Source organism: Abrus precatorius, unplaced genomic scaffold (assembly GCF_003935025.1).
Source record: "Abrus precatorius isolate BTA unplaced genomic scaffold, Abrus_2018 Scaffold3, whole genome shotgun sequence".
In the NCBI taxonomy this organism is placed as follows: Eukaryota; Viridiplantae; Streptophyta; class Magnoliopsida; order Fabales; family Fabaceae; genus Abrus; species Abrus precatorius.
The window spans coordinates 7,689,139-7,707,981 of NW_020874373.1; the positions used below are offsets into that span (position 1 = coordinate 7,689,139).

Sequence of the window (18,843 nt, forward strand, 5' to 3'; positions counted from 1 at the left end):
TTGACTTTAAAAAATTGGTTTTTTTTTTAAAAAAAAATCGTTGACGAGTAGTGTATATTTCCCTCATCCTATAAATTAATGTATTTTGTTAAACTATTTTTGTCCCGTTTATAACTTTTTTTGTTAAAACTAATAAAAAGTGTCTTTTATATTATATTATATTATATTATATATATATATATATATATATATTCAAGACAACTGAAAGAAATAAATTTATATATTTTATTTTAAATATATTTATAGAATTAAATGATCAAATTGATATCAAATAAAAAATGAGCGGTTTATTTATACAAACTTTGCAATAAATAAAGGTATAAAAATATTAATTTACTCTTAGAATTATTTTTAAAAAATTAAAAAATAATATAATTTATTTAAAATATATATTTAATGTAATAAATGTATTCATTCACAATAAAAATTACTACTTCTAAATGCTTAAAATCACTCGTGACAGTTAAAAGTAAGAAAAAGGGATCATAATATTCTGCTAGAACAAATGCAGCTCAGAATGCTACTCATCAAGTCCTGTGTAAGTGAGGTATGATGGTGGATTGCCCTGTCTTTTATTGCCGGGCAGAGGTATGGGTGGTTTCGGTTGGTGTCCCTTTTACTTCATGAATCCATGAGAAGCACTGATATTTTACTTTACAACAACCACCCTAGCTGGCATGATGCTGAACATTGCTTCCAATCCATTATTGCTTTTGGAAATTGATATAGATACGGAGGCTTAATCACTGCAGAGAGAGGAAAATGGTTGGGCATGCCATGATCAAAGTTAAAGAGCTCAAGGAAGCTAGGCTCTTCTCTTACCTTCTGCCATTTGCATTAGATTGTAGGTATGGTCACCTTTAGTAGGAAATCACTAATGGCCCATGCCCGGAGTCTAGAGGCACTGAGGAGTCAATTATGACTACACTTCTTCTTTCCCTTTTTCTCTACAGTAGATGAGCCATTGTCCCCTCCTCGTGTTCATTGTTTATTTAATCCCCCACAAATTTTAACAAATGTTTTCTTTTGTAAAACTTATTAGAAGTTTATATAATTCATAAATTAGCTTAAAATTTATAGTTTATAGTTCATGATTAGCTTATCAAATTAATATTTTTTTAAAAATTAATTATAAAATTAACTGAAATGTATTAAGTAGCTGAAAAAATAACAACCTTTTGTGTACATTTAAATTATAAACTATCTTTTAAAAACTATAAACTCACTTTCAGAAGTTATAATTTTTTATTTATGAAATAGATTTTATGATTTTTTAAAAATATATAAAATTTTAAATAAATTACAGTATTATATTACCAAATACTTTCATAATACTCATGATGAAAAATTCAGCTTATTTAAAAATTTTGTCAGAGCAAGGGTTAAATTATAGTCACTCCTCTTGTTAATTTACGCTAAAATATAATAATAAATTTTAGACTGCAAGCATCTTTTACAAGAAGTAATCTTATTAGAATAAAAAATAATAATGATCTAAATTAAGAATAATATACACTAAAATTATTATTGGTAAAATATATTCTTATACGAACGGTCACACATACACATCTCTCGTCATGCATACATATATTCTATTCCAAAACTATAATCATATAAGTTTTGGCGGGGGGAATAAAAAAAGACATGACCAAATCAATTCAATAAAAAAGAGTCGAAGTTATACATTTGGCCAGTAATTGAGTTGCTGTCATCACCTAAGATGCTTGGTAGCGGACCAATGCTTAGAATATGGAAAAGGGATGATGGAGCAAAGAATCAAAATATATGATGACCCTTCAAAATCTGACTGCATGCCATGAATCATGATATAGTTTAACACCATTTAAGTGTCTAACAGGCGCCGGAAAGAACAATTACTGAAATTTTCTGATGGTTCTTATCAGATAATTGACCATGTAAGATGCCCTTGTGGAAAAGTAAGAGCCTAATTTAGTAATGTAAATGATATTTCCTGGTCTTAGTTGGCCGTTTTGAGCCTAAAGACAACAGAGGTGGACTTGACAGAAGAAAGGCCAAATGAGTACATATCACTAAGTTGGGAGAAAATAAGATTGGAGGAGTTCGATCACATTCTGTGACAGAAAACTAAACAGAGTGTGACCAATAATTTGGTCCGCAATCACACCTGGATCTATTTAAAAACATGGCGGACTAAAAGTATATTTTCTTTATAATTTATTTTCCCACTTCCGTAAACTTCATTTTAATTCCATGATATGTAATATATATGAAAGCCATTTACTTTATAAAATGATTTTCACTGTGAATTCACTGCTGATGACTTCCCCACCCTCAATTTACGCACCTTGCTATATCAAAGATTACAAAACTGTTGTCAGATAGTTTACAACAACAACAACAACAACAAAAAACTGAAATCAAAATCGCCATGGGGTATTATGAAAATAGTAATCAAAAGTTTAATGACCTGTTCATCACGGTCATATATGTAAGTGAGTTCTATGCTTTCAAAATAAGCGCTTTGTTTAGAAATCAATTATTTTAGAAATAAAATTTTTCCCACAGCTTTCTCGTAAAGTAAGTAAAAAATGTAATTATTTCTAATTTTTTAAGTGAACCAAACACGCTTTAAAGTAATCGATCTAACCCAAATAATAAGATCAAGAAATTTTCTAATTTGGTAAAACTAAATGGTAACTTCTAATATATACACATCGTTCTTATAAGGAGAAACAAATATCAAGAACAGCACGAAGGGGGGAGGGAGAGACATTTCAACTGTGCATGAAGGATTTTTTTTTTTTTTGTAAAAAAAAAATCTATACATGAAAGTGGATTCACAATTCACCAAAAGGAGGAAACAACTCTACAGGATAATTTCTTTTGCCTATGCGAATTCTTTTCATATATGCAATTTATCAATCTATTTCTAATTATTTACATTCGCATGCAAATCACTCCTAAAAGGACAACGAGTCCCAATGTTACATCTAATGAATAATTTTAGGAGTAATTTGGCCATGAACAAAAAAAGGTTTGCCCTCAAATGGAGAGAACATTGCACCTTGTTTTTCAACTCACTTATCGCAATGGGCTTGCGGGCAAGGAAGTATTCGACGGCAAAGATTTTTTGCCAACCCGCAATCTGAAAAAACCGTACAATTTCCGCAAATCCTTAACCGTATGGAGACCCTCCCCGCACACCACCGCATTAGGTTCGTCCACGTCATCATCATCTGTCTGCCGTCCGACCAACCCGCACCCTCTGCCATCACCGTCCGTTTGCAAGGCAGTGATGACCGATTTGATGGCCCGACTCGGGGAGTTCCGGTTCGCGATCATCAACTCACCGATTTCAGCCGGGCTCAAACTCGCCCCGCTTTGGAAAATCTCCTGAACCTGAGGGAATAACTTGTGCTCCGTAACCCCAAGGTAGCTACTCGCCAGCGTCTTGAACGCAGAAAAATCACAAAGCGGAAAATGGATATGGACATCGACCCGACCTGGGCGAAGCAGGTTCGGGTCCACGTGCTCCTTCGTGTTCATCGTGAACACCATCACCCTCTCTTCGCCGCAACACGAACTGAGAAGGCCGTCCATGAAGTTAAGTATCCCCGACGAGCTCACTCTCGTCGATTTCTCCGCCAGGAACCGGTCCAAGTCCTCGACGACCACAACCGATTTCGGCGTCGTTTGGAGGAGGAGGAATTTGAGATCGGAATCGCTAGGGACCTTGGAGAGGTTGATGTCGTACACGTCGTAGCAGAGGAAATTAGCCATGGCGGCGACGAAGCTCGATTTTCCGGTGCCGGAGGCCCCGTAGAGGAGGAAGCTCCGTTTCCAGACCCGGCCAAGTCGGTGGTAGTATTGTCTGGCTCTTAGGAACGATTCGAGATCGGATTTGACTCTGTTCTTGAGATCCGATTCCATGGCGATGGTGTCGAACGTGGAGGGGTGCGTGAAGGGAACGGATCTCCAGCGTCCAAAGGAATCGGCGTTAATGAAGAGGCGCAAATCGCGCTTCCTTTGCAGCTCGATTTCGTCAGCAACGGCGTGAATGTGCTGCAGATATGGACGCAGGATTCGGCGCCTATCCACCTTTCTGATCTTTAGAACGAAGGTTCTGGTTTCGGTTTCGGTTCCGGTTTGGTTGAACCAGAAGACAGTGGCTCCGAGAAAATGGTCCTGGATGATTTGGTTGGGGGCGAGGGAGAGGACGATGTCGTTTTGCTTTTTGCCAGTGAAGAGGTTGATGAAGTCTGAGTCTTCGATGGAAGGCAAGGAATGCAAGTAAAGGGAGAGCTTACTGTAGAGTGGGTTGAGGTGCGCCTGCGGGACTTCGTTGCGTTCTGGGACTTTGAGGAATTGGTACACGTGGAACCAATCTTCGATGGTTCTCCATAATCTCTTTGCGCGCCCCGTTTGGAGGAGCATGGCCCTAACCATGAATAAAAGGAAAACGGCGGCGAGGGTTGTGAGGAATATGGGGTTGGAAAGTATCATGATGGAGATGGTGATCGGAGAGGATAATCTCAGAAAACCATGTTTGGATTGTGGGAATGGTAATGGGAAGGGGAAAGGGGTTGTTCTGAAATTGAGTGCCAAGTGTTCAGAATCGAATCGATTGATGGTGATGGTTGCTGTTGAGAATGAGAGGGTAGGTTAAGGTGTAGGGGGGAACCGAACCCTCCTTTTATTCCTTACGACTACTCTCTCCAGCCTCAATTCATTCTCGTCTCAATTCTTGCAGCTACCTAACAAATTTGGTTACCGCTTCTTGCTCCTTACTAGATAAGCCTTTTTCTTTTGGGATGAGGTTGTGGAGTGAAGAATTTATCTTGTTTAACAGAATCGGCTCTATTGCTCTAATCTGATTCATAATTTTCATCTTTCAAATAAATAAATTAATCCACTCCAGCTAGCCATTATCTAATAATCCTTGCCTTCAAATTCGATATCTACTCCTTCCTCTCCTTTCTTTTTCTCTTATTTCTAGCTTACGAAAATAATAAATTTAAAATTATATATTTATAAATATTCAATTTATCTAAAATTTAATATACACAATTTAATATGTTAATATCGCATTATTTAATTGACAAAATTTAATGTTTATAAAAAAATATTAAATAGAATAACATTTATAAGAGTGATTCTTAAAATAACTTGATATTTATCCTTTATTTTATGTTTATGTTACATTAATAAGAAATAATAAATTATTTTACAAATATTTAAAATTTATGAAAAAATAAAAAAACAAGGAAAAAAAACCCTTATCTGTGAGATTTTAATACGTATTTAAATCATATGAATTTTATGAATTAAAATATAGTTAATTGTTTTCTTGTTATTATATTTTTATTAAATTTAACATAAATAACCATGATAATGTATAATCATAATTTAATAATAAATCATTAAAAAAATTTTTATTAATAATATAAAAAATTATTGATTTGAAGTTAGTTGTTATATTTATAAAATATTTGAATTTAAATTAAGAGTAAATAGATTCTCACATTTATAATTTACAAATTTTCTTACAAGGTGATTCGCGGATGGAATTTGATTGAAAAAAAATATGTTTAGTCTAATTAAAAAATAATGTCTTAGGTTAGGTAAGTTTTCTTAACTTTTTTATATTCGATCTTTAATTGTTAAGTCAAATTAATTAAATATATAAACACTTTTGTCTTCTCATCTTAGAGAAATTAAATTATATGCTTTCTACTATTATTTCAACCTGTCACGTGCTCAATGTCTGAACACGCTTTTCATTGTTATTATTATTTTTGAGTAAAATTATATGTTATTTTTTGGGGCTTAGCTCTAATCTTAATCAGGCAACTTAACTTACCCTAATCAACTACTTGTAAGTTATGAGAAAAGTTGCGTGCATGCCTGCTAACCAATTATCTGCCACGCACAATGGAAAACCCAAATGGTTCCTTCTTTTTAGTGTTCGTGTCATGCTTGGACTTTTCATCACAAGCTGAGTTCGATTTGAATATTATTTTGAGTCCTTTGAATTCCCAAAGCTTAACAAGAAACCCACACTTCATTGAAATTTTCTTAAAGTAGCTCCATTGTTCGCTTGTGTGCTCAGATCATGAACTTTCCATGTCCTTGTTCTCCTTTTGTCCTTGTAACGACGACGTTTTAGTTTGCCTTTTCTTTCTCGCAATGTCTCCAAATTCCATATTAATTGCGAGGTCGGTGGTTGCCTTATTAATCTACTTCGTTTCTCCTTTTAATTATCTTCTCTCTCTGCTTTTGCTTTTTTATTTTAAAAATGTATCTATGTTTTGTTTCTTTAATTGGTCATTTTCAAAACTTGATAACATTTGTTAAATAATTTTTCAAATTTATGCTTAACTACACATAATAAAAGTTTATATATATATATATATATACACATTCAAAATTATTCTTGAAAAGTATATAATATTATTTAATTCAATACGGTATAAAAATTAAGTGTTGTAATTTTTTTATAAAAATTTATTAATTATTAATTTATTATCACGTGTCATTGATTATGCATTCAAAAAATTATGTTTTAAAGGCATTAACATTATTAAAAGTAAAATTATTTAATAATATTATGCATATATATTTTTCTAATCTTAAAAGTTAAGTATATATTCGTTTCACTGATATTATGCTTGAATAAATATTTTTTTTTAAGTTTAATAATTTATTTGATAGATAAAGTAAGAGAATAGAACATGATAATTTTATTAAATTATTTTATTGTTAAAATTTGTATAATTAATAGGATAGGTTATTTTTTACATTTTACTATTTTTTATATATTGTATCTGTTAATTAAGTCTTAATTATTAAAAACGTAAGACTTTAATTGGAAATAACCTTCCCATTGTATTCATCGACTTAATTTACTAATGAGAATATAAAAAATTGGGATAAATGATTTAAATAATATTAATTTAAAAAATATTTACTAAAATAAAATAAAATAAAAATTTATTTCCTGTTTGGGACAAATTTTTGCCACGTAAGTAGTAATTTTATATTTAAACCAGACAAAATTAATTTTTTTTAAAATTAATTATTTCATCTAAAATAGAGATAAAACACTCAAGAAGAGGACACATGTAAATGAAACTCAACCATTTTTATTTAAGACTTACAAATAATATATTATCAACTCAAATATACAAAATATTAATTATCTATAAAAATTAATATGGTCAACAATTTAAATTTGAATATAAATTATACAAACAAATTTCATAACAACCATCACTATAATACCACAATATTTTCTTAATTGATCACATTATTCAAATACAAAATCTATTTATAACATTTTTTTAGTGGAATACAAATAAAATTAAATACAGTGTTTCATAACCAATTTTTAAAATTTGACTAAATAAATTGGTAATTTGTTTAAAAATATGTATATATATTTAATGATTATTTCTCCTATATTTAACAAATTTTTTAACTTAGTACATCAAAATAAATGACTATATTAATTAAAAAATTTAATCATTAAAATTCATCATACAATAATAACACTAATTAACAAGTTGTTTGTTTTTTTTTCTTTCTAAATTAAATTATATAATTATAAATAATTTATCTCAACTACTTTATAGCGCTCTAAATATTTATTTTAGATAACTATTTTTTTATTTCATTAACAATTATATTATTTATTTAAAATAATTTAATCTCATTTCATAAATAACACTGTAATAATAATTTAATCTCATATTATTAGTAACTAATTTTATTATTTTAGCATAGATTAAATTATATAAATAAAACTTTTTATTCAAAACTATTTAATATCACTCTAATAATTTAAATTACATAACTAAATTTGTTATTTCATCATTATTAACCAATATTAATTATATTTTTGGGTTGCAATTATTTATATAGTCAAATATTTACTACTATAATCTTAATATAAATTATTGTCTACTTTAATTTTATAGTAATATAAATCAAAATCAAAATTTATGTTATAAGTTTCATACACTATTTTTCTAATTATCATTTACAATTATTTTTTATTTTCCTATTCTAAATTTTATTCAACTATTTATTACTGTATTTAATTTTTTTAAATTAAGTTTTAGTTGTTTTTAAATTTATACATCAAATTACTATAATAATTCTACATACAACTTTAATTTTTATACTAAATATTACTACAAATATTTAATTTTACAAAATTATAGTTATTATTTAATATTTATAAAATTAAAAAAATTATTTCAATTACATTTTTAATTACAATATTTCTGTTATTTTTTTTACAAGCTAAAAATTTAATAAATTTAGTTATAAAATTTTTATTTTTAATATTATTTTTACTATAAAAATTTTGGTCACAATAAATTTTTTTATTACATTACAAGTATTTTTATTTATAAAAAAATAAAAAAATAAATTATATTAAAAATGAAAAAACCTGGTAGATTTCTGGATCTGATGTGGTGATTTTCAGCGTCGAAGGTGGCGATTTTCGGCGACAGAGGACTCCCACTGACACCAGCAAGTTGTCTGGACGGCAGCGGCGTTTTTTCGGTGACCTTCGGCTAGCTTTCTTCTCCGTTAACGGTAAACTATGTATTACTCTCAACCTCCTTAATCTTTCAGTCAAAAACACCTTCAATCGCTGCAAACCAAGCAGATCTGGACACAATTCTGCACTGAATTATTAATCTCACTCACCAATCACGTTCAAATGATAATAAAGGACCCTCTCAACTCGCTGAACGGAAAAAATGGAGGATCTACGTAACTGAAACGCGGAGGAGAAAAGGGAAGAAGGAGACGCAGGGTCCGTCGCTTCGCCGACACGTGGGCCAATCATGTGATTTCGTCCTTGAGTTAGGCAAAAAGGTTATTTCGCCTGACTCAGGGAGCGAGAAAGGATGATTCAAATTTTATACATTTCGCCCAAATTTAGGGCAAAACCATTAAATAAAAATTTCATAAATTAATTCTGTCTAATTTAAATCGAAACCAGTGCTTACGTGGCAAAAATTTGTCCCAAACAGAGAATAACTTTTTATTTTATTTTATTTTGGTAATTATTTTTAAAATTTATATTATTTAAATCATTGTGCCAAAAAATTGACACTAAAATACTTTAATTTGAGTGTTATATATTACACGAGGAACTTTAATTATATTAAGAAATTCAGTCTTTTTAAATTTTAAGGATACTAATGATTGTGTTAATAACTACTAAATAAATATTAATTTAATATTTAAAAATGCAAGTCACATATAACTTAAATGGATTTAAAATTTATGTGCGTGAGGTTTAAAAAAAATACCAGTTACTATAAAAAAAATAAAATAAAGTTATATTAAATATTTCTCTTTCACATGTGCATGAACCAATTATTTTATCTAAAAAAATAATCTGAATACCATTTAAATAAAATTAAAAGCACTTTTTATATAAAATGCATGCCTTTTCACGCTAATTGTTTTTTAGTTTTTGGATAATAATTTTATTTATTGGTTTAAAAAATGAAACAAGAGGAAAAATATTGCTCTATTTTGAAGTTAGTATAGCACCAAGTTTCATTAAAAAAATTATATTTACAAATGACCGCTTACACAAAGACCTTAACGAATCAATTGCACTAATTAAGGTTTTTTCATTTACTTTTTGTTTTAAAAAAATTGCCTCATCGTTTCTTTTGACTCGCGCTCTATCCCTGCGTTATTAACTGAGCCGAGTAAATAAAGAACCTCCGAAGGAAGGCATACACATCACCAACGCACTCGCCCCTGTTGTTTCAACTCCATATCTAAGATTGGAAATTTGGAACTATCTGCTATTTTATTGGATTCGTGCAAATTGCCCAAAAGCATCACGCCCTATGCTCTTTTGAAATGCTGCTCCCTTGTGCTTTTTCTGAGTTTGTCCTAAGCAATTTCAAAAGCGAAAAAAAAAATACAAATTGTATCGTAAATATTAATTGAATTTTATAAATATTGTATATATTTGTTAAAATTTAAAAATAAAATATTTATCATCTCTTCCCTTTTCAAGCCTAGCTTATAAACACACGTAAAGAAAACATTTCCGGGTCCATGGGATCTGTTTTGAATTGACATGCATGATTCTGCAAATCAATCATGAAATCAACAGTAATCCGACAAATGTGTTAATGTAAACCGTTCGAGAGTTTTCTTTTTCCTATTATGAAGAGTAACACTTACCAGGGAATAGCGAGCCCACCGATGTTGCAATCAACAATATCCATTAATGTAATGGGAGGGGTAGGAAAGTTCGATGTTATAAAATAGAATTGTTCACGACTTGTTTCATTTTACTAATTTAATCTATCTTTAAGCTAATTTTAATAATGAATCTAGATTTAAAAAAAACACTACATATGTTATACTAATGAATTTGGAATATATTTTAAAGAGTTTACTTTTAATACATTGTCCATGAAAAAATCATGTTATCAGTTAATTAGATATATTATATTTCTTAAAATAATAATTTTAAATCTTTATAATTCTAACGTGTCACTTTGTATTAGATAATAGTGTAAAAAATATATTTTAATTAAATTATATTTTAAATTGTTTCAACTCAACCAAACATTTTATATTATGCATTAATTGCAATTTATAGCTAATGTTTTTAATCGTTTATGGTATGTTTATCCGGAAAATAAGTATTGAATAAAATACGCTAATCATAATTATCAAAACTATGGACATTTTATTTTAATTTATCACCTCATTTAGGAACATTGATGACCATTTTAGTATTATTCCAAACTTAGTATTATTCAAACAAAATAATTTTTGACAGTAAAAATACTCTAAAAAGGTCAAATTTGGAAGTAAAAATACTTATTTATCTTAGCAATATTCTTTATATTGAACTAAATATTTTATTCAAATAATAGAAACTATTGTGTCATATAAAAAAAAAAAAAACTTTGTCAATGTAAATTATATCACACGACACTACCTGACAATATCATACTAATTGCACTTCCCACGTTAAAATATATTTTTTATGTCTTTTTGGCAACCATAATTTCAGCATTAATATAAACTAACCAAGACATAGTACATTCAATCAATCAAATCTTATCGCTCTGATTATTAATTATGTAATTGGTGGTGGGCTTTTATTAATTTTTCCCTAAACTGATTTGCGTACCAGCGACAAATTTTTAAAATTATTTAATAAGTTATATTATTAAAATTTAGATTACAAATCAAACTAAAAATTAACTCATATAAATTAATTTGTGTACTTGATGATTGAATAATAAATAATTTAATTTTTTGTTGTTTTTAATCAACTATGATAATAAGAAATTAAATAATTTAACGTATATGTAAGAATTTTAAAACAATCAATAGTTACGCATAATGTACTATTTTGCTTTTAAAACTCATGTTACGTGATAATATTACATTATTACTATTTATTTCACTTTATAATCAAAACATATTAAAATAACAATTAAATACATTTTATTATCATGTTAACTCAAATTTTTATAAGGTAAATTTTATATTAGAGAATAAGCTATAATAAGTTATAAGATAAATTATAATATTTTAATAAATAAATAAAACATTTATTTTTTCTCACTTTGATGCACTTAATAACTGTACACATAAAAATTTATTTGATTAACTTTTACAGTAAAATAAATTTATTTTATTAAAACATTTCTATTAAAATTTTAAAATATTCTATTAATTAATTAATAAAAATATAAAATAAATATTAGAAATAATATAATAATTAATTAATAAACCTATCTTTACTAAATAAAAATTAAAATAATAGTAATTAGTAATATTTTAAAATAATAAACAATTTAATAAATAAAAATAGTTAAAAAAACATATAAATTATATTTGTTTTTTATATTATGTGTGGGACTAACAAGTCTTAAGAATTATTTACAAAATGGTAAATTAATTTTCTATTTAGAGTTAATTTTTAAAAATTACCCAAATAAAATATTTGAAAATATATATTCTATTTAGAGTATTTTTAACGTGTTCATAATTAATTTTTTAAATAAATATCCTTCAAATGATTATATTTATTTTAAAAATTTAAATAAATAATTAGAAGTAGAGTATGTCACATGACGCAATATTCGATAATATCTACATAACTAGTATGAATATTAGTCAAAGTTAAGTTATATCTACATAACTAGTATGAATATTTCTTTTTTTTGTTAATTTTTTTTATTTTCATGGTTGTTAAAAAAATAAATTTTTCTCTCACTCATTTACAAAATTTTTGATATAGAACTTATTCGATCTCTATATTTTTTATGATAATGAAAAAGAAAAAAAAAAATAAAAGGAAGAAGGGATTTATCAGCACAACCTTAATAGCTTTACTTGACATCCTCTACTCTAACTATTAATTTAAAATTTTAAAGTAAATATCAATACTTGTTAAAATGTTACTCATTTAAAAAATAATAAACAATTTATATTATGTGTCAAAAATAATTTTAGACCGAATAATTTTTTTTAATGTTTTGTTTGAATAATTTTTTAAAAATTAATCCTAAATAAGAAATTAACCCGAAAATGGTTGTCTGTCTCTTTTCTCTGCACGTGACAGCCATGCTTGTCGGACTTGCCTCGAAAACCATGTATGGTCCTCTCTTTTTGGTAAGAATGATGAATATGCAGCGAACAAAATTTTCAGCCAACGTAACTGACATATGGATTGATATCTCATGATGAAAAATCCCATGATGTGATCTTCATAAGTCAGGTTAAGCTAGTGCCCAGTTCTTCGTCGTTTTGTTACACTGTTTCCTTCTACTTTTAATCTTTTACACCCTTTTTTTAAGGGCATGGACAAGACTACCTTTTTCAATGCAAAAGCTCACTTCAAGTTAATGCTCGCGACTTGAAGTGAGAAACATGGAAAAGATAGCATGGGCCAATCGATATAATCTTACCAAATACTTATCTAATTATCCAAAACCATCGCATTACTGTAGGTCTTGCATAAACTCATCGTTTACTGATTTTTGCGTTTCCCTTATTTTTCGTAATTAATCCAAAAAATCAATAAGCAGATAAAAGTAATACTGAAAATAATTAAAAATTATATAGCACACAAGTGAATTTTTTTTTTTGTCTTTAAAAAAGTGGGTTTTGTGGCTTTCGTAATTGTTGAAAAGATAGCATGGCCCAATTGATGAATAAGCCCAACAGCCTGACAGCACTTAACCAAACCATTCCTTGGTTCCGTTTCATTCGGATCAAAGCGGACTTAAAAAGCACACATTCTCGACGTTTATCCACTTTGATACAAGCTTGACCCAAAAAAAAACCCATCCACTTGATACAAGGGTTTGTTGACCAAAAAGAAAAATAAAGGTTTATAACGTTATTTTTTACCGATATTAACAAGTATTACTCGTTAAAAAAACAAGTACTTTATGACATTTGTTAAAATTTTAAAATTAAACATATTAAATAAAAATAAAATTTTAATTTTAATTTTAATCTTCTGGTTTGTGAAGGTTGATTTCTTACGGTAAGATAAAAATAAGTATTATAAATATCCTAGTGCAACTGCTGAACGTAATCTAGTGGGCTGTGCAACACTATTAAACACCTCGTTTTAACTGAGAGAGAGGGAAAAAAAAAGCAAGAAAAATGTGAGGTAAGATATATAATATCATAAAAAGACGGAGATAAAAAATAAGTTATAAAAGGGTACTGTTGAAAATATGTATATAAATGTAACCCTTTGTATATTAAATGAGAATATATAGTATGAACCCAAATATATAATACTTTTACTTAACTTTTGTTTCTATACATGTAATTTTAGTCTTATTAATTCTAATTCTAATTCTTTATATATTTAAATTTCACACTTTCTTAATTGTTAAAAGAAAAATATTAATGTTAATTTTTAAGCATTTAAAATTAATATTTTTATTTGAAAATTATTTATTAAATTGTATATTTAATGCAATAATATTTTAATTAAAAAACTTTATACTTCTAAATGCTTAAAATTATTCTTAATAATTTATTTTAAAAATATTAAAGATAACTAAATACTTCATCCTACATTTTATGCCATAATTTATATAGACAAATTTATGTTACCTCACACCTCTCTTAAATCAGTCAAATGCTTGTTGCTTATTGGATGAAGTTTAAAATTTTTAAAAAATATTAAATATGAATAATAAAAATAATGAGCCACTAAATTTCAAATAAATTAAAACAGTTCCTTAGACGTTTTCTTTTTAATTTGGAAAGAATATAGAATAGTGTTATTTTCACAACATCTTTTATGATAGAGTGAGATTGAAAGAAAAATGAAAATAAAAATGACGGACAAGTGCTACGCTGAAAACGAAAATTCCAAAATAAAAAATTATAAAAGAGTTTTTTTAAAAAAGAGGGGGGGCATTCATGGAAATAACATTACTAAAAAATATATATAGTGACGTAATATGTAGAGCACAGAAAGCTCAGTGAACGGAGGGTAACATCTGAGGGTGCTACTTCCTTATCTTTTACTGGGTACCATCTTCAACCAACCTCAACCCACTATTGCATTAGTTCAGTGTTGTTGTCTCCCTCTGATCCTACTCATATGGCCGCCACGCTCACTCTTCTTAAGCTTCCAATTCTTTCCGACAAGCCACTGCCACGTTCATCAACCTCTAAATTTGTTCCACTTCCTTCCATCTCTTCCAAATTAAACATCTCCAAAGATTCTACTATCCTCTTCTTGGATCAAAATATCAATGCTCTCAAACCTTGTTTTCTATCCCTCACAGCAATTACATTTCCATTCTTATCAGAAACCAAGGCAAGCAAAGGATCCACTTCTCATTCTTTCATACATAATGCTCTTGATGGCCTTGTTGCTCTTTATTTTTTCATGATGATGATGATGATGATGATGTTATTGGCACAGGATGCACTTGCTGTTGGTGGAGAGTTTGGGATATTGGAAGGAAGATCATTTGCTCTCATACACCCCATTGTGATGGGTGCTTTTTTCTTGTATACTTTGTGGGCAGGGTATTTGGGGTGGCAATGGAGACGAGTTAGGACTATCCAGAATGAGATAAATGAACTCAAGAAACAAGTCAATCCTACTGCAGTCACCCCAGATGGGAAACCGGTGGAAGCACCACCATCACCAGTTGAACTTCAAATACAGCAACTTACTGAGGTTGGTATAAAGCCTTTCTGCTATCTCACTGTGTGTGGAAACAATATATGTGTTTACATAAGCCTTTCTGTGTTTTCTCTTTATTCAACACTCAATCACACACTTGAAATCAAAGTTTTTATTTGTATGTGCAGAAGCTAAATTGTATGCATTTACAACGAGATTAAGGGCCCTTTTAAAAAATCTCCAAAGAATGTGATGAATGATATGATGACATGTAATGAAATAGATTTTTCCAATTATGAAACGGACCCTGATTTATATCACTACATGAGCAATTTAGATGGTGTCACATTGTGTCCTTTATTTTTTGTTTCCTTAGCTGTGGTCGTTTCATTAATAAATGGATGCTGGATTGTAATGGTAGCAAACAAAATATTAAAATACATGGAGCTACTCGTGAATGCTGAATTCAAAATCTGACGAACACCTAATTTATGTGATATTCATATTAATTCAGGAAAGGAAAGAGCTGATCAAAGGTTCGTATAAGGATAGACACTTCAATGCAGGGTCCATTCTTTTAGGATTTGGGGTGCTTGAGTCAGTTGGTGGAGGAGTGAACACATGGTTTAGGACCGGAAAGTTATTTCCTGGTCCACATTTATTTGCAGGAGCAGGTAAAGATTAAATTTGCATTTGATGAAACAAAAATAAACAAAGTAGATATTTAAAAAAAATCAATTTGAGGAATTTTGGGAATATTTGTAGCTTTCGAAGCAGGTTGAACAAGCAATATATATAGTTTTGTGGATTATACTTGTGGTGCAGAAAATGATAACTCGTGTGTATTTTTGTCCTCCAGCTATCACCGTGTTGTGGGCACTTGCAGCATCCTTAGTACCATCAATGCAAAAAGGAAGTGAAACAGCCAGAAATCTTCACATCGCGCTGAATGCATTAAACGTTCTGCTTTTTGTGTGGCAGATTCCCACTGGAATTGAAATTGTATTCAAGGTGTTCGAGTTCACAAGCTGGCCGTGAATGTAAAATTCTCGTGTGTAAGTTTTCTGGCATTTTACTTTCAATTCAGCTTTCTGGCAACATCGAATAATGCAGATTTTGGCATTTTCCACTTCCTCTAGGCTGTATCCATGTACACTCTGCCAACGAAGCATTGGATAATTGAATTGCACCATTCTTTAGTATAAATTAGCATATAAAAAGGTTCTTACATTCACATTATTACGTAATTGAATGAGTGCTTGCACTCCTGCACCTTTGTTATTCCTTAGGAAGTATTTAGTAAACATTGAACACTTGTACTATAGTATATATCCGTAGAAACTTTCATATCTTTGGCTGTCTTGGAATCTTTCTTCTTTAGTCAGCTCTTATATCTTTAGATCATTTCCGTTGATTGCAAACTTGATGCTATGATCTCTTTTGATTCAAAGATAAAAACCTATCAAACATAGTCATGTAGTATTTTATCTTTTTATTTTGGGAAAGAAAATGCAAAAAGGTAGGATGAAAAGTTAACATGTGATGAAAGAAAAATATTATACGATCAACATTTGTCAGCTAATTTATCTGATAAAAGAAAAATCATCTTTAAAAAAAAAAAAAGAGAAAGTTTTTTAAGTTTGTTGTTGTTTTTACGTGGAGGTGGAATTATGGCTTTACTTCCTCTTCTGAAATACCTGGCGGTTATGTCCATGACAAAAAAGGAAAAAGGAATCAATGGAAAGAAAAAGGACATGTCTCTTTTTATACACTATATATTTTAATTTTTTTAAAGCGGGGGATTTATTTTAGAAAAATAAAATGAGAAGTTATATTATTATGAAATGAAATAATAAGTATTGAGATTGTGATTAAATACTGTATATCACCTTAAGTAAAGAGTCGAATAAATTATGTGATTACAAATATAACAATGATTCCTTGATGATTAGACAATTTTGTTAAGGGAGAGGCTTTGTTCTTCAGTTATGGGTTAACCAAGTTACTCTAGAACCTGCTAGAGTGAATATCAGATGTGTCCCATAAGTTTGTATTTAGGGCTGGGCATCAAGAAGTTCGGGTGGGTTGGGACTTACAAAATTTAAAACCGAAGGAATCAAATTGATAAAAATTTATCACCGCTTCTATTTGAATCTTCTCTCGGGTTTAGTCAGTAACGGGTTGAATTAGCTGCGGGTTCAAGGAGTGAATTCAAACAGGTTCTACCATTGATGAATATCATCGAGAGAAAGTTGGACCGTTGAAGGACAAAATTCCCAAAGGCGATGGTAATGGTGGTGAGAGTGGGAAAAAGTTGGGAATAGAAGCAGTGATTATTGCTCCTTCTAGGGAGCTTGGAATGCAGATAGTGAGGGAGTTTGAGAAGGTACTAGGAATGGATAACGGAAAAGTGGTTTAGCAACTTGTGGGAGGTGCAAACCAATCCAAGCAGGAAGAAGCTCTCAAGAAGAACAAGCCTGTCATTGTTGTTGGCACGCCTAGTAGGATAGTGGAGCTCAGTGCAGACTTTGTTTTACAGCTTTACTATTGAAATTCAAGCCTCAGAACTTGTTTTACAACTTTACTATTGAAGTCCAAGTATACAAAAATTGTATTTTATAATACTTCAGTTAGATTCGGATTTCAATAAATTTAAAAATGTAAACTCTAAACTAAATTAATCCGCTTTTAACTGATTTTTTCAATTAATCAATTCATTACTGATCCAAATGAATCTTAAACTTATTTTTTAGTTATCGGATTCATCGGTTTTGGTCGGTTAATTTTAATTTTTTTTGCCCACCCCTATCAATTGTATTGAAGATAAGTGAAAACAGAAAAATATTAAAGAAAAGCAACAGAGAAAGTTGTACAAGTGCTTAATATAAAAAAAGTATTTGATTGATGTATTCAAGATTCGAATAATTTTATAAATATTGTACAATTAATATTTGTAAGTCTACATTTGTCATTATGTTATCATCACCACCCAAACTCTCATGCATTGACTATTAGATACTTTAGTTAATATTAAAATTCAACGATAAGATTTGGCCTCTTTAAAATATGATTGTGTAGTCTAGATGATAAAATCTAATAATTTTTTTAATAAAAAATTATTAGTGGTGGAAATTTTAACTAACTTTAAAGTTTATTATACAAGTATCGAATTTTTTTTTTCACGCGTTAAATTTTAATCGATGAATGTAAATCCACTTTATTATAGTGCACCCCTTTACCTTACAGGACTAAGATCCCGAATAATGTACCATGTTGGTTTTGACTGCTATCTTTTCTGATTGTCGACTAACCAATAAAACTAATATCCTCCTCAGCTATAACCTTCTCAATTGATTTATTGATTTGACGACTATCAACTACAAAACTTTTTAACTGATGAGTTTGTCAGGTGTCTGCTATCAAGCTTGTTGATCGAAGGCATTATCACCTGAACATTGTTTCGTGAATCGAACTTGTATTCCGTTAATCCATAACTCCCAAGTTCATCTTAAGTAAATAACTATGTTCAACTCATTCTATCAATTAATAACTATGTTTAACCCAAATTTATTGATCGAAGGCTCTATCAACTAGACAATATCTAAAATCCCACCTTAACTTAGGGCACTAACTGCTTAACACAAGCTTGTGATTTCATTCTTTTTCTTTTTATGGAGGGGGAT

The 18,843-nt window shown here is 29.4% G+C and overlaps 2 protein-coding genes across 3 annotated transcripts; one reads left to right on the forward strand and one right to left on the reverse strand.

Annotated features, from left to right (window-relative positions):
* Nucleotides 1-2,282: 2,282 nt before the first annotated feature.
* LOC113863038 (AAA-ATPase At2g46620-like) lies at nt 2,283-4,642 on the reverse strand. Its single transcript, XM_027496418.1, has 2 exons — nt 3,047-4,642; nt 2,283-2,330 (listed from the first exon to the last, which is right to left on the reverse strand). Exon 1 carries the CDS (start codon nt 4,483-4,485, stop codon nt 3,064-3,066), a length of 1,422 nt encoding a protein of 473 aa, XP_027352219.1. The 5' UTR covers nt 4,486-4,642; the 3' UTR covers nt 2,283-2,330; nt 3,047-3,063.
* A 9,859-nt stretch (nt 4,643-14,501) lies between these two features.
* On the forward strand, nt 14,502-16,621 carry LOC113862770. 2 transcript variants are annotated; one of them, XM_027495959.1, is made up of 5 exons: nt 14,511-14,845; nt 14,954-15,214; nt 15,675-15,834; nt 16,020-16,215; nt 16,300-16,508. In XM_027495959.1, exons 1-4 carry the CDS (start codon nt 14,627-14,629, stop codon nt 16,196-16,198), a joined length of 819 nt encoding a protein of 272 aa, XP_027351760.1. In that variant the 5' UTR covers nt 14,511-14,626; the 3' UTR covers nt 16,199-16,215; nt 16,300-16,508. The 2 variants fall into 2 exon arrangements, with proteins under 2 accessions (XP_027351759.1, XP_027351760.1); XM_027495958.1 differs by having other exon boundaries at nt 14,502-14,845; nt 16,020-16,621.
* The last annotated feature ends 2,222 nt before the right edge of the window (nt 16,622-18,843 follow it).

Coding starts and splice junctions, on each gene's coding strand:
- LOC113863038 (XM_027496418.1), bottom strand. CDS start 4,485: ATGATACTTTCCAACCCCATATTCCTCACAACCCTCGCCGCCGTTTTC.
- LOC113862770 (XM_027495958.1), top strand. CDS start 14,627: ATGGCCGCCACGCTCACTCTTCTTAAGCTTCCAATTCTTTCCGACAAG. Junction 14,846..14,953: donor CATTCTTATCAGAAACCAAG/GCAAGCAAAGGA, acceptor TTATTGGCACAG/GATGCACTTGCTGTTGGTGG. Junction 15,835..16,019: donor ACATTTATTTGCAGGAGCAG/GTAAAGATTAAA, acceptor TTTGTCCTCCAG/CTATCACCGTGTTGTGGGCA.